The 25,896-nt window shown below is 41.1% G+C and overlaps 1 protein-coding gene across 2 annotated transcripts in view; it reads right to left on the bottom strand.

Annotated features, from left to right (window-relative positions):
• srpx (sushi-repeat containing protein X-linked) overlaps window positions 1–25,896 on the bottom strand; it is a 77,744-nt gene that overhangs the window by 1,324 nt on the left and 50,524 nt on the right. For both annotated transcript variants that reach the window (XM_073045567.1, XM_073045568.1), the window contains 4 exons: window positions 22,670–22,791; window positions 18,602–18,781; window positions 8,163–8,296; window positions 3,037–3,158 (listed from right to left, as the gene is read on the bottom strand). In XM_073045567.1, the coding sequence (XP_072901668.1) occupies window positions 3,037–3,158; window positions 8,163–8,296; window positions 18,602–18,781; window positions 22,670–22,791 (558 nt within the window). The remainder of the gene's footprint in view (window positions 1–3,036; window positions 3,159–8,162; window positions 8,297–18,601; window positions 18,782–22,669; window positions 22,792–25,896) is intronic.

Genomic DNA, 25,896 nt, shown 5'->3' with positions numbered 1-25,896 from the left:
TCTATCTAGGCCTTTCAATGTTTGATAGATTTCAGTAAGATCCCCCATCCTTCTTCTAAACTCCAGCAAGTACAGGCCCAGAGCCATCAAACATTCCTCATACATTAACCTTTTCATTCTCGTGAACCTCTTCTGGAACTTCTCCAAAGCCAGCACATCTTTTCTTAGGGGCAAGTGATCGTAGTATGATAAAATTCACCTTAAATTTTGAGAAGGAGAAGCTAAAATCAGATGTCTCAGTATTACAGTGGAGTAAAGAGAATTACAGAGGCATGAGAGAGGAGTGGGCCAGAGTTGACTGGACAAGAACACTGGCAGGGATGATGGCATAGCCGAAACAGCATGGTTTCCTCAAGGGAAGATCTTGCCTGACAAATCTGCTGGAATTCTTTGAAGAGATGACAAGCAGAACAAACAAAGGAGAATCGGTTGATGTTGTATATTTGGGTTTTCAGAAGACCTTTGACAAAGTGACATACGTAAGGCTGCTTAACAAGTTGTGAGCCCATGGTACAACAGGGAAGATTCTATCATGGATAAAGCAGTGGCTGACTGGCAGGAGGCAAAGAATTGGAATAAAGGGAGCCTCTTCTGGTTGCGCCTGCTGGTGACCAGTGGTGTTCCACAGGGTCTGTGTTGGGATCAATACTTCTTGCATTTTATGTTGATGATTTGGATGATGGAAATGAAGGGTTTGTTACAAAGTTTGCAAACAATATGAAGATAGGTGGAGGGACAGGTAGTTTTGAGGAAGTGGAGAGGCTACAGAAGGACCTAGACATATTAGGAGATTGGGCAAAGAAGTGGCAGATGGAATACAGTGTCAGGGAGTGTATGGTAATACACTATGATAGAAGAAATAAAAGGGTAGACTATTTTCTAAAGGGTTGAGTCGGTGGTGAGGAAGGCAAATGTGATGTTAGCATTCATTTCAAGAGGATTAGAATATAAAAGCAAGGATGTAATGTTGAGACTTTATAAGCACTGAGGGCTCACTTGGAGTATCGTGAGCAGTTCTGGGCCACATATCTTAGAAAGGATGTGTTGGAACTGGAGAGGCTTCAAAAGAGGTTCACAAAAATGATTCCAGGTTTGAACAGCTTGTCATATAAAGAATGAACCTGTATTCACTGGAATTCAGAAGAATCGGGGGTGATCTCATCAAAACCTATCAAATGGTGAAAGGCTTTGAGAAAGTGGACATGGAGAGGATGTTTCCTATGGCAGGAGAGTCTAAGAGCAGAGGATACAGCCTCAGAGTAGAGGGGTATCCTTTTAGAACGGAAATTAGAAGGAATTTCTTTAGCTAAAGAATGGTGAAGCTGTGGAATGTAGATTTAAGGCAGAGATTGATAGATTCTTGATTGGTCAAGGCATGAAGGGATACAGGGAGAAGGCAGAAAACTGGGGCTGAGAGGAAAAGTGCATCAGCCATGATGAAATGCTGGAACAGCTTCGATGAGCCAAATGGCCTATTTCTGCTCCTATGTCTTACGGGCTTATAAGAACTCCAAAACTGCTCACAATACTCCGAGTGCCATCTGGCCAATGGCTTATAAAGCCTTAGCCTACATCCTTGCTCTTATATTCTAGTCCTCTAAAAACAAATGCCATCATTGCATTTGCTTTCCTTACCACCAACTCAGCCTGCAAGTTAGCCTTTGGGAAATCCTGCATAAGGACTCCCAAAGTCCCTTTGTACCTCTGGTTTTGGTATTTGCCCCAGTTTAGAAAATAGTCTATGTCTTTATTTCTTCTATCGATGTGCATGACCATACAACTCCCAACACTGTATTCCATCTGCCACTTCTTCCCTCATTCTCCTAATCTGTATAATTCCTTCTGTGAACTCCCTGCTTCCTCAACACTACCTGCCCTGTTACCTATCTTTGTATCGTCTGCAAACTTAAGGAAATTGTGCTGATTTGGCCTATTTTATCATGTGCTTCCAAGTACCCTGAGACCTCGTCCTTAATAATCAACTCCAACATCTTCCCAATAACTGAAGTCAGGCTAACTGACCTATACTTATCCTTACTACTGCCTCCCTCCCTTCTTGAAGGGTGGAGATACATTTGCAATATTCCAGCCCTCTAAACCATTCCAGAATCTAGTGATTCTTGAAAGATCATTATTAGTGCCCCTACAATCTCTTCAGCCACCTCTTTCAGAACCCTGGGGTGTTGTCCATCTGGTCCAGGTGACTTAACTACCTTCACCTCTTTCAGCTTCCCAAGCACATTCTCCATACTGCTGGTGTCTTACACAATTAAGACTGATGTGAAGTATTTATTAAGTTCATCCGCCATTCCTTTGTTCCCCCATTTCTACCTCTCTAGCATTATGGCGGAGCAGGCTCAACAGGCCAGATGGCCTACACCTGCTCCTATTTCTTAAGTTTGGGATACATCTATCTTGCACCTTCCGAACTGTCCCCCAGAAACTCTAGCCAGTGCTGTTCTGCTGTCATCCCTGCTCTGCAACTTTCCTCTCTTGAGGTCGAGCAACAAACTGATTTTCCCAATCAACTTGCATATTGAAATCCCCCTTGACTATCTTAACATTGTCCTTCTGAAATGCCTTTACTAACTCCCATTGTAATTTGTACTCAGATCCTGGTGACTGTTCGGAGGCCTGTATGCAAGTCCCATCAGGGTCTTTTTACCCTTGCAGTTTCTTAACTCTACCCACAAGAATACTACATCTTCTGATCCCGTAACACTTCTTACTAAGGATTTGATTTCATTTTTTGTTACCAGAGCTACCCCACCTCCTCTTCCTACCTGCCTGTCCTTTCAAAGCGGTATACTTATTATTGAGGGAACTGCTACAGGGGAACTCCACACTGGCTGCCCATATGAAGTGCATCTTTTCATTATACCGGTGGTCAATTCCATGAATGTGAAGTCAAATATTTTTCAAAAAATTAAGACAAGCATCTTGTATTTCAAGCATTCTTTGGATTTGGAGAACTATCATCAATCTGCAAGGCTGCTCTAAAACTACAGAAAACAATTTGAAGTTGTAGTGTCTTACCTCAGTTGTAAAACTAGGAATGGTGACAGGAACTGTTCCCTTATCCTCCCTATTAGCACGGGGTAAACACCAACTAGTTCTATGACTGTCACATGCCGTAAGTCAAAGCCACATATAGCTTGCTGCAAGAAATCATACAAAATATGTTTCAATATCTACAATGCATATTCACAAAATTCAGTCTCTCAAGAAAATAATCTTCAATCAGCTTCTCAGAGCAAGCACAATAAATGTGACTTTGCCTGCTTTGCCCATAACAAAAAATTAATTCTAATGTAAAATTTTACGGATTGCAAATTTAGAATGTGTATCTTAAGGCAATTTCTTCACACGTCTACCAGTTTTTTTCTCCTTTATTTAGTCAATTTCCTTCTTAAAGATACAATCCATATCCATTTTTATGAAATAATAATATGAAATCTGTAACATCCAATGCATTGCAAATACAAACCAGACATTCGTTAAACATTCTAAATCAAAATCCGATTCAGGTTTGATGTCACTGGCATATGTCGTGAGATTTGTTGTTTTCCTGCAGCAGTATATCGCAATAAGTATTAATAAAAATTATAAACTACAATCAGTATTTATAAAAAATATTAAATAACAGGTATAAAAAGAGAGAAGACAAACACTGGGGTAGAGTTCATAGGTTCATTGTCCATTCAGAAATCTGATGGCAAAGGGGAAGAAGCTGTTCCTGAAACATTGAGTGTGTGTCTTCAGGCTCCTGTACCTCTCCTTGACGACAGCAATGAGAAGAGGGCACATCCTCCATATGTCCCTATTGTTTTCTGTTGAATGCATTAAATTGTTCATTGGTTCCCTTCTGATACATTTTTCTAAGTATCAGAATCAGGTTTAATATCACTTGCATGTGTGTTGTTTTGCGGCAGCAGTACACTGAAATACATAAATCTATAAATTACGATGGTATATATTGAAAAAGAATATTTAATTAAATACATAGTATAAAAAGAGAGGAAAAATAGTGAGGTAGTGCACATGGGTTCATTGTCCATTCTGAAAGCTGATGGCGGAGGGGAAGAAACTGTTCCTGAAACAGAGTGTGTGTCTTCAGGCTCCTGTACTTCCTCCTTGATGGTAGCAATGAGAAGAGGGCATGTCATGTGTGATGGAGGTCCTTAGTGATGGATGCCGCCTTTTTGAGGCATCACATTTTGAGGTGTCCTAGATGCTCGGGAGGCTGATGTCCACGATGGAGCTAGCAGAGTTTACAACTTTCTGCAGCTTTTCCTGATCCCGTGCAGGCCCCTCTAAACCAGATGATGATGCAATTAGTTAGAATGCTCTCTATGGTACTTCGGTCGAAATTTGCAAGGGCTTTTAACAACATACCAAGTCTCCTCAACTCCTAATGAAATATAGCTGCTGTCAAGCCTTCTTTGTAACTGCATCAAAATGTTGGGCCCAGGATAGCTCTTCAGAGAAGTTGACACCCAGGAACTTGAAACTACTCATCCTCCCCACTGCTGGTCCTTCAATGAGGACTGGCGTGTGTTCCCTCAACTTCCGGAAGTCCACTATCAATTTCGTTATTTTACTGACCTTGAGTGCAAGACTGTTAGTGCAACATCACTCAACCAGCAGATCAATCTTGCTCCTGTACACTTCCTCATCACCAACAGTAGTTGTGACATCAGCAAATTTATAAATGCCATTTGAGCTGTGCCTATCCACACAATCATGCATTTCGAGAGAGTAGAGCATGCCTCTGTGAGGTGCGCCAGTGTGAACTGTCAGCAAGGAGGAGAAGTCATTTCCGAATTACACAGGCTGATCTCCTGGTGAGGAAGTCAAGGATCCAATTGCAGAGGGAGGTACAGAGGCCCAGATTCTGGAACCTGTTGATTAGAACTGAGGGTATAATTGTGTTAAATGCTGAGCTGTAATCAATAAATAGTAGTCTGAAGTAAGTATTGCTATTGTCCAGAAGATCCAAGGCTAAGTGGAGAGCCAGTGAGATTGCATCTGCTGTAGACCTATTGTGGCAATAGGTGATTTGCAGCAGGTCCAGGCCCTTGCTGAGAGTGAGGGGTGAACAGTCTGTGGTTATGATCCACCTCAGTATCAAAAACATAGGTAAAAAGAGGAATAAGAGCTTGCAGACACAAATTGGGAACACGTAGAGTTTAAAAAGCAGGCAGTCTCTAAGAATCGGCACTAGTATTTGATGAGACCAGAGCAAGAGGATGCAGAATACGAACTATGTTATTCACACTGTGCATCTGTGTAAACACACGAAAAACAACAAATGGTATCAGTGATCTACAGCTGCTCATTGTCATGTGGGAATATGATGTGGCGAGAATGAAGGCCTGTATTGAGGACTAAACAAACCTCATTACAAGATGCCCAAGAATGATTAGGGAAGAGGGCCAAGAGGCAAACTGGTCACCAAAACTACTGTGGTCTTGGTAAAGAAAACTCTCTCAGTATCGAGCCAAGTCAACACAGGAAGTGTTAAACAAAAGTTTCCAACTCCAGCATTAGTGGGTAGAAAAATGAGAAGCAAGTCTGCAAGAACTATAGAGCCGTGACAACATCACTGATATCAGTTAGCAGGAAACTACATTATAATTAAAAACCCATTAGCTTCATTAACATCTTTTGAAGGAGGATATGTCCCAACCTCATTTAGCATGCACTTCCTCTGTGACTGACTTCCTTCAAAATAGACTAGCCTAAAACTCAGTTCAGGGCCAATTACGGATAATTTAAACAATACTGCCCATGTCTGTAGACAAATAAAAACAGGAAGTGCCTCCCGACATAACAGAGCCAGAAACATTTGTAATGGGCCATATTTACAATAGCCAACGAGCTACCCAAACAGACTGGTGAGACCTGCGCAGGATAGGGCTTTTCTGAATAGGCCCAACCCTGACTTTGAATGTAGTTTCATAGCCAAAGAGAAGCCCGGGAAATAGCCGGAGATAATACAGATTACTCCACTTCAGCAGGTGACTTGCATTACCTGTTATTATCTGCATTACCTGTTAAACCTTGTGCACTGAAATAAATGCAGGTTAACTGAGTACTCTTGATGGTGCCTCTGGCTTTTCTAATTACTAAACTTGCTCTTGCTTGTTAGTTCTTTATCCTATGACTTGGCCCTGGCTCAGACAGACAGACACACACACACACACCAATCTAGTTTAAACTCTAACGTTTAACACTTACAATTTCCCTGCAAGTCCCACTCCAGTTCAAATGCAACCCGTCCCTCTTGTTTTAAGTCGCTTTTACTGCAGAAGAGATCCAAGTGGTGCAAGACCTGAACCACTGCCCCCTGCACCAGCTCTTCAGCGACAAATTCGCTTGGTCTATCTTTCCATTTCTGACCTCGCTAGCACATGGCACCAAGAATACTGCCCTTAATTTTCCCGGTGGTCACCCATCTACCTGAAGTGTGTGCCTTGGGCATGATCATCTCAGTAAAAGTCTCATCTAGGAAGCCTGGTTGACCCTGGGTACACCCAAATCCAGGCTCCTGTCTTGCACCTGGTTTGTCAGCAGCAGCAGCTAGGCGCACTTCCCACAGATGTAGTCATCAGGAAGACTTCTCCCTAACTTCCCACATCTTGCAGGGGCAGCATTTTACTGAATAGATGTTGATCTACTGACCGCCACCCCAAAAATTTGTTTTATATATATATATATATATCCAGTTTTCTGATATAGTTTCTTTCTCAATTCACACTACAAATCAAAGTGGAATGACCACATACCAGGCAGCAAGGAAGTTGTTTAAAGAATCATAGAAAATTTGAGACAAAAGAAGCCATTGATCCCATTCTGTCTTTGCCAGGCAAAAAGAACCCAAACTTTTCTTCCAGCACTAGCTGAAACTCCTGCAGATAAATGCTCTTCATTTATGGATCAAAGGACTTTATCCAGGAAGTCTCTGCCCGTCTTTCAGACAGTGGGTTCCAGATTCCTACCAATTTCTCAAATTGATGCACCATCAATAACTCACTCTGAGACGTAAAGGTGAGGTATCGGCTTTTATTGACTGGAAGAAGGAACAAGCAGTGATTGACCACCATATTACATCCTGGAGACAGAGAGGCCGGGCTCAGACCTCCATCACCTTTATACAGGGGTCTGTGGGAGGAGCCACAGGAGCAGTCAGCAGGGGGCGTGTCCAGACAGGTATATGTAGTTCACCACACAAATGAAAAGTAATTCCTCATCTCCTCTCCAATCTTTGGTCAGTTACTTTAAACCTACAACACTTGGTTTGTGACTGCTCTGCTGAGGAAAATATTAAAACAAAGGACTGTTCCCTTGTCCCCTCATGGCATCAGCCTTCAAATAACCTCAGCTTTCCAAAGAAATCAACCTAAATTTAATCCAGTTTTTCATCAGAGCTACAATTTTTAATTTCTGGCAACATTTTTGCAAAGTTCCAATGCAATCACATCTCTCATGTGATGTGGTAGATAGTACTCAAGCTGCAGTCAGTGAGTGTTACATATTAGAAACATAGAAAATAGGTGCAGGGGTAGGCCATTCGGCCCTTCGAGCCTGCACCGCCATTCAGTATGATCATGGCTGATCATCCAACTCAGATCCCTGTACCTGCTTTCTCTCCATACCCCCTGATCCCTTTAGCCACAAGGGCCATATCTAACTTCCTCTTAAATATATCCAATGAACCGCCCTCAACTGTTTCCTGTGGCAGAGAATTCCACAGATTCTCCTTGTTCTTACCTTCTAGGTGTTGGCTAATGAAGTAAAGCGACTGCACATGATTCTTTTTAAAACTACCTCAATGACTCATCTTATTGACACAGAGCTGCCAAATGATTTCACAAAAGGTTTGGTCAGCAGTTAAAGACGAAGAGCTCTTGCTGTCAGCCTATTCAATGGGGCCAGAGAGATCAAACACTCAATACCAGCGCGCAGAACAGCATGAAAAGAAAGACAGACAAAATACACAGCACTAGGTAATATGCAAACACAAAGAGGAATCCATTAGCAAAACTACATATTATTGGAATTCTTCACAGTAAAAGTCAATAGTAACAAAACTTTAGGTGTCCTTGTTACCATACATTGGTGGTAGTTAAAGGGTGACCAATTCCAGAAGAAAACATTACCTGATTTATTCCTAGCTGAAATCGATAGTAGTGATCAGCAGCAGTAGGAGTGGATATAATCAGCAATCGACGTTTCTCGTAAAACTGCTCCAGAAGTGCTGCTGCCGTGGTAACGCGCACATTAATGTTCATGGCTGTAAGTTTTAAAATTAATCATGTATAAGACCTAAAGGTGAACCACGAAGTATATCGAAGCTAATGCAAGAGTGAAAGATGCGCATCAGTATCTCTGGAGGCAAAATAAAGAAAGCAATCATTAAGTGTTTGTAATTAGGTTTCCTTGAGGTGAGAACTCAGTTAACGATTGGAGACATTTAAGTCAAAGGTATCATTCCACTTCCGACCTGCAGCAAACAAGCAGTTGAAGTTAAATGAAAACTAAAAGTGCTGGTAATTACTCTGCAGATCAGACTGCATCTGTGGGAAGAATAGATGAATTAAGAAGGGGTTTCTGACAAATGGTTTATAGTCTAAGTGTTAATTCCACTATTTGCTGCTATTACATACGTGTCTCTGGGCCACATTATTACAGCACTGGTTTTACTAACCAGCCACTCTGGATTTGGTAAAAGATCATTTTCTCCTGGACTGATGGCCAGTCTTCAGCTGGAATGTAAACTTTATTTCCATCTTCATCACTGCCTGCGAACGTTTGAAATTCTCTATCTAAGACTGCTGTGGATGCTCAGCCTTCAAATATATTTTAAGATTTTTGGATAGTAAGGAAATTGTAGTAGGAAGACAACACAGGAAAACTAAATGATATGTTCTATAACATGCTTTAAGATATTATTATGCATAATTAGGACTCAAAGGATTGGAAGTAATATATTAGCATTGATAGATAGATAGATAGATAGATAGATACTTTATTCATCCCCATGGGGAAATTCAACATTTTTCCAATGTCCCATACACTTATTGTAGCAAAACTATATGAGTGTGAGTGAGGACTGGTAAAATAGGTCCCAAATATTATGATATACCTGGATTAGTGCTATGTGCTCAACTGCTTATAACTTATATCAATGCCATGGATAAGGAGTTCAAGTGTAATAGAATGAAATACAGTTTAAATACAAGTGTGAAAATGATAAAGGAAGAGACTACAAAGAGTTAGAAACAGCCTAAATTCAGGCAGCAACATGACAGATGGGATGTAATTAAAATACATTATCTATATTGGTATAGATAAAACAAGTATTTCTGAAAAGCTGACAGACTAAGAACTATTGGCTTTGAAGACATGTCCAAGCACTAGATTCACTGTAGGTTAATGCAGATGTACACCGATTTGGAAAGCAAATGGATGCATGATCTTCACTGCACGTTGGCCAGAGAATGAGAATTAGAAAATAAAACTATGTGAATGAAGAGATTTGGTCAGGCTACATGTGAAATAGTGTGGACAGACTTGTACTCCTTATTTAATAAAATAAATATTTGCTTACAGAAATTGCAAAAGAAGATTCACTGAGCTGACTTGATGGAGGCAGGTTACGTCAATATTCTCCCTAGAACTTAAAGGGAGAGGCAACCACTTTAACAATAATTATTAAATCACAGGCAACTTTTCAAGTCCTTGTCAGTGTTGATGCTGGCAGCTTGTTTCACCATGATAGAATCCAAAAAGGTTGACCATTTAGAACTGCATGATGGACTGGGGGGGGGGGGGGGGGGGGGACTCTCCTTTAAGGGAGGCAAACCTTTTTAACTCTCTACCACAGATGCTATAGGTTCTCCTCCCTAAGGAATCAATTCACAGGTGATCATGTAGGAAAGCAAGCTTGAGGTAGAAGATCAGACACAATTTTACAGCCAGCAAAGTCATGAACTACTGCTCCATTTAGATTTTCCACTGTTCTTACTCTGGAGTAAGCAGACCACATTCTGCTCCGTGGATGCCTTGTAGCAATCCACTTGTTTCCCATGGTTTCTATGTCTACATCGCTTCAGGATTCACTCAGCCAGTGAAGTCCTCACTACATCTTCTACCCATCTCCTCTCCTTTCAGGCCTTCCCTAAATTCTAGCAATTTAACCAAATACTTGGATACGAAGAATTTCCAGGAATTCTCCAGCATTCTCTGGTTTAGTATCATAAGGTGGTGAATGGCAGTCATTTGCAGCTAGAAGGTTGGTGAGGGGAATTAAAGACTAGGTTAAACAGGTAAACCTAGAAATTTTCAGACCTTAGTTGATTATAATGGACAGCAGGGTGGAGGGGGGATCATGTCAGGTCGGGTGGATGGATGATGGTGAAAAAAAATTTTAAATGTAGATTACATCAAAGCCACTGAACAGTCTTGGTTGACTTTTGCAGAAACAATACAAATTTTATTTTGAACCTCTATAAACCTACAGCTATTTCAATAGGCTCTGGATATACTAACAATGCAAAAGCACAAAAAGCCAATTACCTGAGAATGTTACAATTAAAATTAAGCATTTGATCAAAATACAGAGCAGAAATTCCACATGAAATTTTTTAATGAATCTTGCACATTTTTGTCATGGTCTGAATTACTCACCTTCCAATCAATTAAGTGAATCTTTAAACTATTTGCTCAAGGGTGTAAATAAGTAACTGGCTGTGCTAGCATAAAGTAAATAGAATGAGAAGATTGTAATGAAAATGTTGAGATGAATTATCTATTTTTATACTGTAAAAGCTTATAATATATATGAATAAATACTTGGTCACATGGTTGTAATCGAGAACCATGTGCTCGTTGGGCTGGAAGGGTCTGTTACTATGCTGTAACTCTAAATAAAGAACACTTTTTCCCTTTAATAAACATTAAATCTATTTTGCTTTGTTATGAAGAACTGACCTTAACATTTCATTGTACATAAAGGGTAACTCTCACTTTCTCTAGCAAAAGTCAGAATTACAATAGTTTGTGATTTTTTTCATAAAAAGTAGTATTTTCACTGCTTTAAGAAATAAACTGGGGAAGTAAAGCCCAGAAATCTGTTAATGATCAAAAAGTCATGGTGTCGCAGTGTGATACAGGAACACTGTAGACAGATTCTAAATGCATTGTTAGCAGATCATCAGACATTATTCACACAATATCAATGGCTACGGTACATTGAAAATCAGGGAGCAAGATATCTAGCATAGTGCCATGCATTATAGTGTGTTCTGCTAAGTTTAAAATATATTGAAGCATATGTACAGAACAACTGCTAATCAGACAGTCATAGAGCACTATAGCTCAGAAACACATACTTCAGCCCATCGAATCTGTGCTGACCTGTGTTTATGCCTAGAGCCACCTCCCCACACCTGGACAGTATGTGTCCTTACCCCTCTCATCCATGTATCCATCTAAACTTCTCTTAAATATTGCAACTGAATCTACATTCACACCTTCTGCTGGCAATGTGTTCCATACACCATCTCATGTGAAGAAGTTCCCCCTCAGGTTCCCCTTAAACATTTCACCCTTAATGGATCATTGTCCTCACTACACCTTCTGCCCACCTCCTCTCCTTTCTGGATCATTGGGACCTCTTTTGGGGCAGGTGTGACCTGAAAAAAAGGATGGGTTGCACTTGAATCTCAGGGGGACCAACATCCTGGCAGGGAGGTTTGCTAAGGCTACTGGAGAGAGTTTAAACTAGAATTGCTGGGGGGGGGGGGGGGGGTGGTGAGAACCGAACTGAAGAGACTGGGGAAGAGGAGGGTGGCTCACAAATAGAGAAAGCTTGTAGACAGTACGAGAGGGAGAATAGGCAGGTGATCAAGAAGGGATGCGCTCAGACCAAAGGTTTGAGATGTGTATTTTAACGCTAGGAGTGTTGTGAACAAAGCAGATGAGCTTAGAGTGTGGATCAGTACTTAGAGATATGATGTGGTGGCCAATATAGAGACTTGGATGGCTCAGGGACAGGAATGGTTACTTCAAGTGCTGGGTTTTAGATGTTTCAGAAGGTACAGGGAGGGAGGCAAAAGAGGTGGGGGTGTGGCACTGTTGATCAGAGATAGTGCCACGGCTGCAGAAGAGGTGGACATCATAGAGGGATTGTCTATGGAGACTCTGTGGGTGGAGATTAGGAGCAGGAAGGGGTCAATAACTTTACTGGATGTTTTTTATAGGCTGCCCAATAGTAACAGGGATATTGAGCAGCAGATAGGGAAACAGATCCTAGAAAGGTGTAATAATAATAAAGTTGTCGTTATGGGAGATTTTAATATCCCAAATATCGATTGGCATCTCCCTAGAGCAAAGGGTTTAGATGGGGTAGAGTTAGTTAGGTGTGTTAAGGAAGGTTTCTTGACATAATATGTAGATAAGCCTACAAGAGGAGAGGCAGTATTGATTTGGTATTGGGAAATGAACCTGGTCAGGTGTCAGATCTCAGTGAGAGAGCATTTTGGAGAAAGTGATCATAATTCGATCTCCTTTACAATAGCATTGGAGAGAGATAGGAACAGACAAGTTAGAAAAGCATTTAATTGGAGTAAGGAGAATTATGAGAGTTATCAGACAGGAAGTTGGAGGCTTAAATTGGAAACAGATGTTCTCAGGGAAAGGTACAGAAGAAATGTGGCAAATATTCAGGGGATATTTGTGTAGAGTTCTGTATAGGTACATTCCAATAAGACAGGGAAGTTATGGTAGGGTACAAGAAACATGGTGTACCAAGGCTGTAATAAATGTAGTCAAGAAGAAAAGCTTACAAAAGGTTCAGAGAGCTAGGTAATGTTAAAGATCTAGAAGATGATAAGGCTACTTGGAAGGAGCTTAAGGAGGACATTAGGAGAGCCACAAGGGGCCATGGAAAGGCCTTGGCGGGGAGAATTAAGAAAAACCCCCAAGGCATTCTATAAGTATGTGAAGAGCAAGTGTATAAGGCATGAAAGAATAGGACCTACCAAGTGTGACAGTGGGAAAGTGTGTACGGAACCGGAGTACTTAATGAATACTTTACTTCAGTATTCACTATGGAAAAGAATCTTAGTGATTGCAGTGATGACTTGCAGCAGACTGAAAAGCTTGAGCATGTAGATATTAAGAAACAGGATGTGTTGGAGCTTTTGGAAAGCATCAAGTTGGATAAGTCACCAGGACCAGATGAAATATACCCCAGGCCATTGTGGGAGGCGAGGGAGGAGATTGCTGAGCCTCTGGCGATGATCTTTGCATCATCAATGGGGACGGGAGAGGTTCTAGAGGATTGGAGGGTTGCAGATGTTGTTCTTTTATTCAAGAAAGGGAGTAGAGATAGCCCAGAAAATTATAGACCAGTAAGTCTTACCTCAGTGGTTGGTAAGTTGATGGAGAAGATCCTGAGAGGCAAGATTTATGTATATTTGGAGAAATATAACATGATTAGGAGTAGTCAGCATGGCTTTGTCAAGGGCAGGTCATGCCTTACGAGCCTGATTGAATTTTTTGAGGATGTAACTAAACACATTGATGAAGGAAGAGCAGTAGATGTAGTGTATATGGATTTCAGCAAGGCATTTGATAAGGTACCCCATACAAGGCTTATTGAGAAAGTAAGGTGGCATGGGATCCAAGGGGACATTGCTTTGTGGATCCAGAACTGGCTTGCCTACAGAAGGCAAAGAGTAGTTGTAAACAGGCCATATTCTGCATGGAGGTCTGTCACCAGTGGTGTGCCTCAGGGATCTGTTATGGGACCCTTACTGTTAGTGATTTTTATAAATGACCTGGATGAGGAAGTGGAGGAATGGATTAGTAAGTTTGCTGATGACACAAAGGTTGGGGGTGTTGTGGATAGTGTGGAGGGCTGTTAGAGGCTACAACGGGACATTGATAGGATGCAAAACTGGGCTGAGAAGTGGCAGATGCAGTTCAACCCAGGTAATTGTGAAATGGTTCATTCTGGTAGGTCAAATATGATGGCAGAATATAGTATTAATGCTAAAACTCTTGGCAGTGTAGAGCATCAGAGGGATCTTGGGGTGCGAGTCCATAGGAGGCTCAAAGTAGCTGTGCAGGTTGACTCTGTGGTTAAGAAGGTGTATGGTGAATTGGCCTTCATCAATCGTGGAATTGAATTTAGGAGCCGAGAGGTAATGCTGCAGCAATATAGGACCCTGGTCAGACCCCACTTGGAGTACTGTGTTCAGTTCTGGTCACCTCACTACAGGAAGAATGCGAAAGCCATAGAAAGGGTGCAGAGGAGATTTACAAGGACGTTGCCTGATTTGGGGAGCATGCCTTATGAGAATAGGTTGAGTGAACTTGGCCTTTACTCCTTGGAGCGAAGGAGGATGAGAGGTGACCTGATAGAAGTGTACAAGATGATGAGAGGCATTGATTGTATGGATAGTCAGAGGCTTTTTCCCAGGGCTGAAATGGTTGCCACAAGAGGACATAGGTTTAAGGCACTGGGGAGTAGGTTCAGAGGAGATGTCAGGGGTAAGATTTTTTACTCAAAGAGTGGTGAGTGCGTTGAATGGGCTGCCAGCAACGGTGGTGGAGGCGAATACGATAGGGTCTTTTAAGAGGCTTTTAGATAGGTACATGAAACTTAGTAAAATAGAGGGCTATAGGTAAGCCTAGTAATTTCTGAGGTAGGAACATGTTCGGCACAACTTTTTGGGCCAAAGGGCCTGAATTGTGCTGTAGGTTTTCTGTTTCTATATTTCTTAATCTCTGACTTCTAGTTCTAGTCTCACCCAACCTCATGGAAATTAGCTTGTATGAATTTACCCTATCTATACCCCTCATAATTTTATATACTTCAGAATATTTCCCCCCACCTCATTTTTCTATGCTCCAGGAAGTAAAGTCCTAACCTATCCAATCTTTTCCTATAACTCAGGTCAACAAGTCTTGCCAACATCCTTATAAATTTTCTCTGCACCCTTTCAGGCTTACTGTTATCTTTGCTGTAGGTAGGTGACCAGAACTGTATTAAAATACTCCAAATTTGACCTCACCCAAGTCTTACATGTCTTCAACATAAAATCCCAACTCCTGTGCAAAATGCTCAGATTTATGAAGGTCATTGCGCCAAAAGGAATATTTTAATTTTGATTGGGGTTCCCTCAGCTGCTTCCATTTCCTTCTATACTTTAAGACATGCTGTCTAGTAGGCTAATTGCTTCTTGACAAATAACCCAAGTCTAGGTGAACCAGGGGTAGCTGATGGACAGATGAGAGAGAATAGATTACGAGTGGAGGAACAGGGTTAATGGGATTGTTGACAGCTTGTACGGACTCCATGAGCCAAATGGGCTCTTCAAAGCCAGAAGTATTGTTTAATGGAAAAGTTAAATTTTAAATTAAACTACACTCTAGAGATCAATCGCAGTTTATAGATGTCTTGTCTAGTAACAGGAAAGTGGCAAACTTTTAAACTAATTGCTGAGAAGACTATTACTTCTTCTCAACTATTAATAGACTTCAGTTCCCGAGCAGTCACTGGATTGCACAAAGGGTGAGCGAGTTTAAAAGAAGTGAGCAGTGGCAGCCGGCACATTTTGCAGGCCACAGTTCCTGAGGAGAGATTGGACTGTAGAGCGAGACAGAGTTTAAAAGAAGCAAGCCAGGGCAGTCGGCACATTATTTTGCATGCCTCAGTTCCTGAGGAGTCATTGCATTGTGCATAATAGGGCACTTGGCAAGATCTAATTTTTTAAAAAGAGGTTATGTTTAAGAGGCACGGCCATTGTGTGAGTGGGCCTCTGTTGGAGTGCGGAGTTGAGGATTTAGCTCATAGAGGCTTTGGCGAGGGAGGTGTAGGCAGCCTTTTTTAATTATTTATTCTTATTGCATGTTTAGAGCAGTGGAGATGCCCAGCAGAATAGTGGAATACTCCTCTTGTGGGATGTGGGAAGGCAGGGAGACCTCCAGTGTCCCCAACAACTACACCTGCAAGAAGTGCATCCAACTGTAGCTTCTAACAGACTGTGTTAATGAGGCCAGGAACAGGAAGATCACACAGTTTAACAGATGGCTAAAGTGATGGTGCAGGAGGGAAGGCTTGTGATTTTTGGATCATTGGGCTCTCTTCTAGGAAAGGTGGGAGCTGAACAGAAGGGACAATTTGCACCTAAACAGGAAGGTGGGTCAAATATCCTATCAAGATGGTTTGCTTGTGCTGCATGGGGTGGGAGGGGGGTGCAGTAAAGTTGCAGAAGGAGGAGTAACAGAGCACCAGAACAGATAATGGAGTGGATGTGGAGAAAGATTTTGTAAAGCCTACCTAAAAATCAGGATTGAAATAATTGAGCATGGTGGGACTAATGTTCCAAGCTGTGTATATTTCAATGCAAGAAGTATTGTAAGAAAAGCAGATGATCTTAGGGCATGGATCACGGAATTATGGAATTATGACATTGTAGTCACTAATGAGAGTTGGTTGCAGGAGGACAGGACTGGCAGCTCAATGTTCTGTGGTTCCGTTGTTTTAGACATGATAGAGCAGGAGGGAATTGAAGGGGAAGGGGTGGCATTACTAGCCAGGGAGAATGTGTTGGCAGTGATCAGTCATAACAGACTGGAGAGCTCATCTGGTGAGGCTTTATGGGTAGAAATGAGGAATGAGAAAGATATGACCATGTTAATAGGATTATATTATAGATCATACAGCAGTCCTCCTGCAACCAACTTTCTCCACATCCACTCCATTATCTGTTGTGGAGGAGCACATTTCTAGAGATTACAGACTGTCACAAGAAGCCTAAGGTTGTGATATAGGTGATTTCAACTTTCCACATATTGACTGGGACTCCTATACTATGAAAGGACTGGATGGAAAAGAGTTGTCAACTGTGCTCAGGAAAGTTTCCAGAATCAGTACATAGAAGTCCCAACTACAAGGAGTACAATACTAGATCTCCTATTCGGGTATGAGGCAGGGCAGGTGGCAGAAGTTTATGTAGGGGAACACTTTGCACCTAGTGATCATAATGCCATTAGTTTCATGGTAACTATGGAAAAGCACAGGTGTGGTCATCAGGTTGAAATTCTAAATTGGAGCAAGGCCAATTTGATTGGCATCAGAAAGCATCTGACAAATGTGGACTGGATCAGCTTGTTTTGTAGAAAAGGTGTCCTTGATAAGTGGGAGGCCTTCAAGAGCGAAATTTTGAGTGGAGAGAATTTAAACGTTCCTGTGAGTATAAAAGGAAAGGAAACCAGGTTTAGGAAACTTGGTGTTTGAGAGATATTGAGGCTCTGGTTTAGACAAAGGAGGAGCATAGCAGGTACAGGCAGGTAGGAACAAATGATGTACTTGAAGAGAATAACAAAAGCAAGATAACTCTTACGAAGGAAATCAGGACAGCAAAAATACAGGAATGAGGTTCCTCTAGCAAATAAGGTGAAGGAGAATCCCAAGGACTTCTACAGATATATTAAGAGCAAAAGGATAGCGAAGGAAAAATTGCTCCTCTGGAAGATCAGGTTGGTAATCCATGCATAGAGCCAAAAGAGATGGGGGAGATCTTACATGAAATTTTTGTTTCTGTATCTACTCAGGAGATGGACACTAAGTCTATAGAAGTGATCAAATGTACGTTTTCTGCTTGGAACTCAGTTATTTGGAAGTGCATCATCCCATGTCAATTCCCATATTCAGTCTCTCAGCATTTTGGTTTGTTTTCAAGTAACTGCTACAGGTAGACAGGGTCGTAAAAAAAGCTTTTGGTATAGCGGCCTCATAAATCAATGTATTGAATACAGGAGCTGGGATGTTCTGTTAAAATTGTATAAGACCTTGTTGAGGCCTAATTTGGAGTACTGTGTCCAGTTTTGGTCACCTACCTACAGGAAAGATGTAAATAAGATTGAAAGAGTGCAGAGAAAATTTACAGGGATGTTGCTGGGACTTGGGGAAATGTTGAATAGGTTAGGACTTTATTCCCCAGAACACAGAAGATTGCAAGGAAATTTGATGAAGGTATACAAAATTATGAGGGGTATAGATACAGTAAATGCAAGTTGGCTTTTTCACACCTAAGGTTAGGTGAGAGGTCATGGGTTAACAGTGAAAGATGGAATATTTAAGGGGAACATGAGGGAACGTCTTCACTCAGAGGATAGCAAGAGTGCGGAATGAGTGGTCGATTTCAACATTTAAAAGAAGTTGGGATAGGTGCATGGATGGGAGGGGTATGGAGGGCTATGGTCCTGGTACAGGTCAATGGGACTAGGCAGATTAATAGTTCGGCATGGACTAAATAGGCTGAAGGCCCTGTTTCTGTGCTATGGTGTTCTGTGATTCTAAGACCACTCGACCTGACGAACCTGAAACGTTAAGTCTGGTTCTCCCTCTCCATGAATAGTGCCCGACTGGCAGTGTGTTAAGAGCATTTTCTGTTGTTACTGCATCTTTAAGATTGTTTCACGATCAACTGTGGCTCGTTCACTGCACCCTATACATGAACACATGCACCAACATTTTGATTCCTACAAGAAATTTAATGTTAGATCTCTCAAATACACTTACGTGCACAGACGGGAGCAGATGCTGACCAGGCACGGTTGTACTGACAGACACTTGCTTTGCTTCCTCTCAGTTCAAAGCCACCCACACAATTAAACTCACACGTGGCTCCATAGTTATCCCCATCACTGGTGCATTTCATGTAGCCATTCTCTGGTGGAACGAGCTTCTCACAGCGTCTAACTGACAATAAAAATAATTTGAAGTTCAGTTATCATAAAAATAAAAAGCACTGTCACTCAATGTGCTTAGTCATTTAATTCTGCAGATGCTGGAAATCTTGAGCAAAGTGCATAAAATGATGGAAGAACTCAGCTAGCCCTGATGAAGAATTAGGACATCTACTGTTTATTCCTCTCCATAGATGCTGCCTGGCCTAATGAGTTCGTGTTACACAATGTCTTTTTTTTTTAGTGAACAACTTATGGATGATATTTACAGCAAAATTTCAAAACATATTTCTCTTGCTTTATTAATATCATGTCACAAAGTCTTTCTATAATTTCATTCATATCTGTTACTTAGATCTGACCACATGTTAGAATGCGAACATTGGAAATATTTATACAGGCAAGCCCTGCGTATGGCTATGGCCATATGGGTAAACAGGAAAGTACTTTTGTAGAATGTACAAATCACAACCTTCACTAATGTTGAAATATGGAATAAAATTTGCTCTCTTTGAATGTATTTCTTCAACTTGCTTTTCTCGATGTATGCACAAACTGCATGGTTTTGATTTGCATAAAATCACAGTACGGATCATTCTCTAAGAACACAACCCCACCCCACAAAGGAGTCACCTGCAGTCTCACCGGGCCAATGTTGACTGGTTCTACCAGCAGACAGTAAAATACATCATAAATCCATGTAATTTTATGTGTTGACATCTAGTCGAAGGCCCACAATTTTCAAATCTTTCAGATTTTCTTATTAGCTACCCTGGTTCTGTCACACATACCTTTCAGTATTTAAAACATTAGGACTATATCTTTGATCCTTTTAATACAGGATCTCCTTTTAATACAAACAAGATTATAATTCTGGTCTTCTGTTATGAAGACCCAAGTTACAATTATATTTCAATTTATAGCTAGATGTCCTTGATATATTGTACAACTTACATTTATTAAAAAAAGGGAAAAGTAAATCCCACTTACCTATTATTTCCTAATTCAAGAGAAATCATTACTCTTTTAGTTAATTTAACCATTAGAGTTGTGATTTAAAATTACAACTGCCCAATCAAAAATGAAAATATGCTCCCTAAACATTAGGTTGTTTGGCACTGAACTCCAAGTACACACCACAGACTAACAGGAGCTGTTTTCAGACAATTAACAGATATTGGCCTTTATAAATCAAAGTATTGAGTATAAGAGTTGGAATGTTATGGTGAGGTTGTATAAGGCATTGGTGAGGCCAAATTTGGAGTACTGTGTACAGTTTTGGTCATCGAATTACAGGAAGGATATTAATAAGTTTGAAAGAGTGCAGAGAAGGTTTACAAGGACGTTGCCAGGACTTGTGAAACTGAGTTACAGAGAAAGGTTGAAAAGGTTAGGACTTTATTCCCTGGAGTGTAGAAGAATGAGGGGAGATTTGATAGAAGTATATAAAATTATGATGGGTATAGATAGAGTGAATGCAAGCAGGCTTTTTCCACTGAGGCTAGGGGAGAAAAAAAAAACCAGAGGACATGGGTTAAGGGTGAAGGGGGAAAAGTTTAAAGGGAACATTAGGAGGGGCTTCTTCACACAGAGAGTGGTAGAAGTGTGGAATGAGCTGCCAGATGAAGTTGTAAATGCAGGCTCACTTTTAACATTTAAGAAAAACTTTGACAGGTACATGGATGAGAGGTGTATGGAGGGATATGGGCCAGGTGCAGGTCAGTGGGACTAGGCAGAAAAACGGTTCGGCACAGCCAAGAAGGGCTGAAAGGCCTGTTTCTGTGCTGTAGTGTTCTATGGTTCTATCACAGAAAAGCTAGATCTTTCTGCAGTGTTTTAAGGGTAAGTTATTCTGGCTTTTTCTCCTGCAGTTTATTTCAGACGAGCTTAGAAAAATCCAGGGATAATTCACCATCCACAGGGGATCACAAGTAGGGAAGTCCACACTCGCACTAGAAATATGTCTTTTTTCTCTCCAGTGCTGGCCATCACTCTGTTTTTGATTTTTGTAGGCAGTTTAAATTCTTAGCAAAATACAAATTGTATTTTTCCCTTTGTGAATTACAAGAAGTGTTACTTATTTGGCACCCTCAATGGTACAAAACATCCCAGAGCAAGTCACTGAAGCACTGGCCTGGATTTACCTGCGTAACTGCAAATGTTTCCCCACCATCTCTGAACAACAGCAAGATTTCCACGTGAACAAGGAGATCCTGAGGTTACATTGTTTTTGCAAATACGTTCTGATGCTGGAGTCCTCGGAATTTAACACGGAAATATAACACTGTGTGATGCACCATCAATAACTCACTCTGAGACGTAAAAGCGAGGTATCGGCTTTTATTGACTGGAAGGAGGAACAAGCAGTGATTGACCACCATACTACATCCTGGAGACAGAGAGGCCGGGCTCAGACCTCCATCACCTTTATACAGGGGTCAGTGGGAGGAGCCACAGGAGCAGTCATCAGGGGGCGTGTCCAGACAGGTACATGTAGTTCACCACACTGTGGTCACCATTATCACTTCGAGTGAACACCCTGCAGTAACTCAATAACAGCCACCAAGCAGTACCTGGTTCCATTTTTAAATAGTGTCTTTAATCATTCAATATGTTTTCATCATTTATATCTGTAAAACATTTTTAATCATTTTATCACTTTTTAAATATCTGAGGGCATCTGATTCAGTGTATCAAGCTGCAACTAAGCCCAAAGAACCGGTTTAACCTACTGACAAAAGTTTTTTCTCCTTCTTACACTCTGAGTGTATTTTGCCCCACCCTATCACACTTCAGTCCACACTCCTCTTCTTCTTACACAATGGCATAATATCAAAGGCACCTCCATTAAGGAACAGGATCCTGCTGAGAGCATCCGGTCAGCAAGTCCCATTCAAGTGATTACAATGGATAAATATAAATCTCATTCATGAGGCCGGCAGTCAGTACGGGTGGCCAGATAGTGACTGCAAATTCTGGGGCATAATGGGTCATCACGTGATACCAAGAAACATTCAAGGGGAGGTTATGAAAGGCTTTGTCTACGAGGTAGATTTAAGAAAGCACCTTGAAGGAGGTAGTCACTGTGCAGCAGACAGGTTCTGACTAAAGCAATTCTAGACGGGAGGCCTGATGCACCATCAATAACTCACTCTGAGACGTAAAAGCGAGGTATCGGCTTTTATTGACTGGAAGAAGGAACAAGGAGTGAGTGACCACCATACTACATCCTGGAGACTGAGAGGCCGGGCTCAGACCTCCATCACCTTTATACAGGGGTCTGTGGGAGGAGCCACAGGAGCAGTCAGCAGGGGGCGTGTCCAGACAGGTATATGTAGCTCACCACAAGGCCATAGGGACCAAAGGCTCAGCAGCAATGTTATGGAAATGGATGTTTATGATATTGAAACAGAAATTGAGGATAGCAGAGTCCAGTTCATAAGCTAGCTATGTGTGTTGGAATGGCACAGCGACACAACAGTTAGTGCTGCAAAATCCCAATTCTACAGATCAGGTTCAATCCTGACCTCTGCTGATGTCTCCATGAAACTGCACGTTCTCCTGTGACCAGATGTGTCTCCTCCAGGTGCTCTGGTTCCAGACATGCTTGTTGGTGAGTTAATTAACCAGCTGCCTCTCGTGTGTAGGGAAGTGGTTCCGTTTGAGGGAATGTTGATGAGAATATGGGGGAATAAATTGGGAGTGGAATCGGTGGGCCAAAAAGCCCATTGCCACGCTGAAGGTCTGACATTTTAAAATGCCTAATTTGATGCAAGTTATCAGCTGTCAACTCAAGATGCAATAGCGAACAGAGGGAAAAGACCGAAAATTATACTAAATAGTTGTTTTACATTTGAATTTATTTCAACCGATTAAACACGTAATTATTAAAAAGACTTACCTTCCACTTTAATCGTGAATCTGCATGAAGCTTTGTTGCCAGCTCTGTCGAAAACAACGTACTGAATTTTGTGTTCACCTTCAGGAAATTCTGAGCGAGGCGGGCGGCCTTTCAATATCACACTGAAACATTTTTTAAAATGTTAATTGTCAACTTTGTTTCATTGAATTCAATTGAGCATAAGAGCATAAGAAATAGGAGCAGGAGTAGGCCATCTAGCCCGTCCAGCCTGCTCCACCATTCAGTAAGATCATGGCTGATCATCAATGTGTATAGGCAAAAATGCAATGTACATTTTCAACTTCATTGTGGGAAAAATCTGTTACTTCAAGGTCAGCAGTGAAAAAATTAAAACCATCACTCCAATCTGCAGTACAGAATCTGGGACACTATGGGATTGCAGTAACACTCAAACTGCTCTTTCACAGTTCAAAGTAAGCTTGTTATCATAGTATGTGGATTTGGTTAATTGAGACTTAACCATACTACAGTAATCCTTTCCCCTACTACAATCACTTCCCCATCCTGCAATCCCTGTTCTCATCCACAGAGATAGCAGGAGCTTTTGGCCAAGTGTAAAGGCCAAGGCTTCAAAGCTACATGAATGTAGCATAAACACAGTGCAAACTTGCAGACAGCACTCACTACAGTTGCACTGTGTTCATGATGGAGTGAATGTTTAAGTTAAACATTCCTTCATCACAGGCTCAATCCAAGTTTCATTACTTGAGATGTGCAATAAGGAGGCATTTGATTGGCTATATTATATAAAATACATTGCAAATCCTGTACATCTACAGAAAGGCAAGCTTCAGGAACTACTTCTCCATAGACAGCAACGAATAAAGCAGTGGCAGAGTCCACAAACTCAGCACAACTCTGCCTCAGTTACTCTACTTCCAAACTGAAATTTGCCCGGCAGAATTTCCTGCATTTTCAATCAAAAAAGGAAAACCTCTGTCTGAGGATATACTCAGAAAAAAAATGTTGAGATAACTAGATTTCAACAAGAGAAGGTGGAAGCACTAAAAAAAGAAATCCAAGACACTTGAGGACCTTTGCTGGAATGCAGGGTTCTCATGTTCCACTGGCCCCAATCTCTAGCTTCATTTGTATAGACCATTAATCCTTCCAGCATTTGAATGAATTGATTTCCAGTCCCAATGGTATCCCTTTCAGCACAGCCAAATCTTTCCTTTATAGTTCAATTCATCACCTTTGGTTCTTCCTCAAATGTTAGACTAACCATTCTCTATCCATAAATAACTTCACCTGTCTATCTATCAAAACCCATTAACACCATATACTTACTACAATCAATGGCACTGCTATAGGAACCCATAGCGATTGTAGCTTCACCTGCCTTTTTGTAAAATGTTGAACGCTCTCTGCTTCCAGTTCTACTTCAGTTAACTTGCTGACAAGTTACATTACATTCTTCTTCCTGCTCTTGCCCCAACATAAAGATTTTCTCTAATTTGGCTCAAATTTCCATCTCTTCCATATTTTACATGGTATTTCCCTGTTTATAATGTTTATTTTCCTTCCAAAACATCTGTTTTGAATCTTTCCGTCTCTGCATTTCATCAACATTCATTGTAAAGTCTACAGCTTACACAGTTAAACGTACTGTACATCTTCCAGTTACACACATACCGTATTAGGACTCCGGTAAATCTGCTCCAATATTAATTTTTGACGCGGCTCGCTTCCTCAGCTTTTGATTCTTTATCTTGGCAGTCAGGGTACTTCAATGACCATTTCCCATTTCTTATCACTGAAACAGACGTCTCCTCACTTGCCCAATTTATTTCTTTTTAGAGTCCACTTCATCCCAACCTCCCAATATAATTTTCGTTACCCCACTACCCCTCTCCTCACTCTGCTTCCCATCATCCAAGGTTTCTTCCTACCCAGCCCAATTATTCCTTCTATTCCATTCTTTTCCTTCTATTCCATTCTTTTCCTTCTATTCCTTCTTTTCATGTCAGCATCGTATAATTTCATCCATCATGACACAGTTTGAGGGAAAGAGCCGAGAAAATAGGGTCATAAATATTAGATAACTACTAACAAAATGAGCTGCAGGAGTCAAGAACATCAAACTATCCACCATATGAAGTGGTTGCAAGATATATTTTGGGGGTTGGTTGAAAGATACACAAGAATAAAATAAATATTGGGGTGTGAAGGCAGAGTGGTAAGAGTAACTGAGATGAGAGGAAACAGATTAAGCACAGTCAATTTTGAGGTGAACGGCTGTAAATTGAACATAATAAAACCACTCTCTGTTTACCATTCTGGTTACACAAGGGTGGTTTTTTTACCCCTCAACCATCACTTACATTCTTTTAGAAGATAAGCCTTTCAGTCCCACAACCCAAACCCTGGTGAATTGGTTTTAACAGTTTGATATTTTTTCCTCTTTCTAATTTCTGGCAACATAGCAACTATTACATCGATTCTTGCACTACACAGCTTTGTGAATTTAATTGAGCAATAAATGAAAAATAAACTCTTCTCTGGCTTCCAGTTGGGCACAGGTATTGATTATAACCGACGTTCGATGACAAACTCTGCCATCTTCATCAGCAATGCTACCTGGGCATGTCCAGTCCATTGGTATTTACAACCCCGTAGTCCATCCATCCTGATTGGTTTCCACCGGGAGCTGGACTAACCAATCAGGAGGGATGACCTACTGGGGGAGGGGGGTATAAATACCACTTGACTTATCAAATACGCCAGGAAAGCACTAGATCCTTTTCCAATGAATGAAAAGTTTATACTATGCAATTAAGAAATTCATAAGGTTATAAAAGATGAAATTTAGCATGAACAAAGAGGATGAAATCCACTGCAGAGAAAGAAAAAGGATGGCAAAATAAATCTACTGATAAAAGTTTAAAGAACAAAATTGATACCTCCTGTCAACTACCTTCTTAATATTTGTATTCATTACTAAGGAAGACATAGCCAAATTTGTAATGGATTAGATGCCACCAAAGGCATCTGCTCCAGATGGTACACCCGGTCGAGTACTAAATGTCTGTGCCAACCAACTATTTAAGGTCGTACTTAACCACTCACCCCTCTGCTCTGAGGATCCCACCTGCTTCAAAGAGGTATCTACTGTACCGGTGCCCAAGAATAATATGGTGACCTGCTTCAATCATTACCATCCGCTGGCATTTACACTGACAGCTTCAAGAGGTTGGATTTGGCAT

Source organism: Hemitrygon akajei, chromosome 5 (genome assembly GCF_048418815.1).
Source record: "Hemitrygon akajei chromosome 5, sHemAka1.3, whole genome shotgun sequence".
Lineage (NCBI taxonomy): Eukaryota > Metazoa > Chordata > Chondrichthyes > Myliobatiformes > Dasyatidae > Hemitrygon > Hemitrygon akajei.
This window is presented reverse-complemented; position numbering and strand designations above follow the sequence as displayed.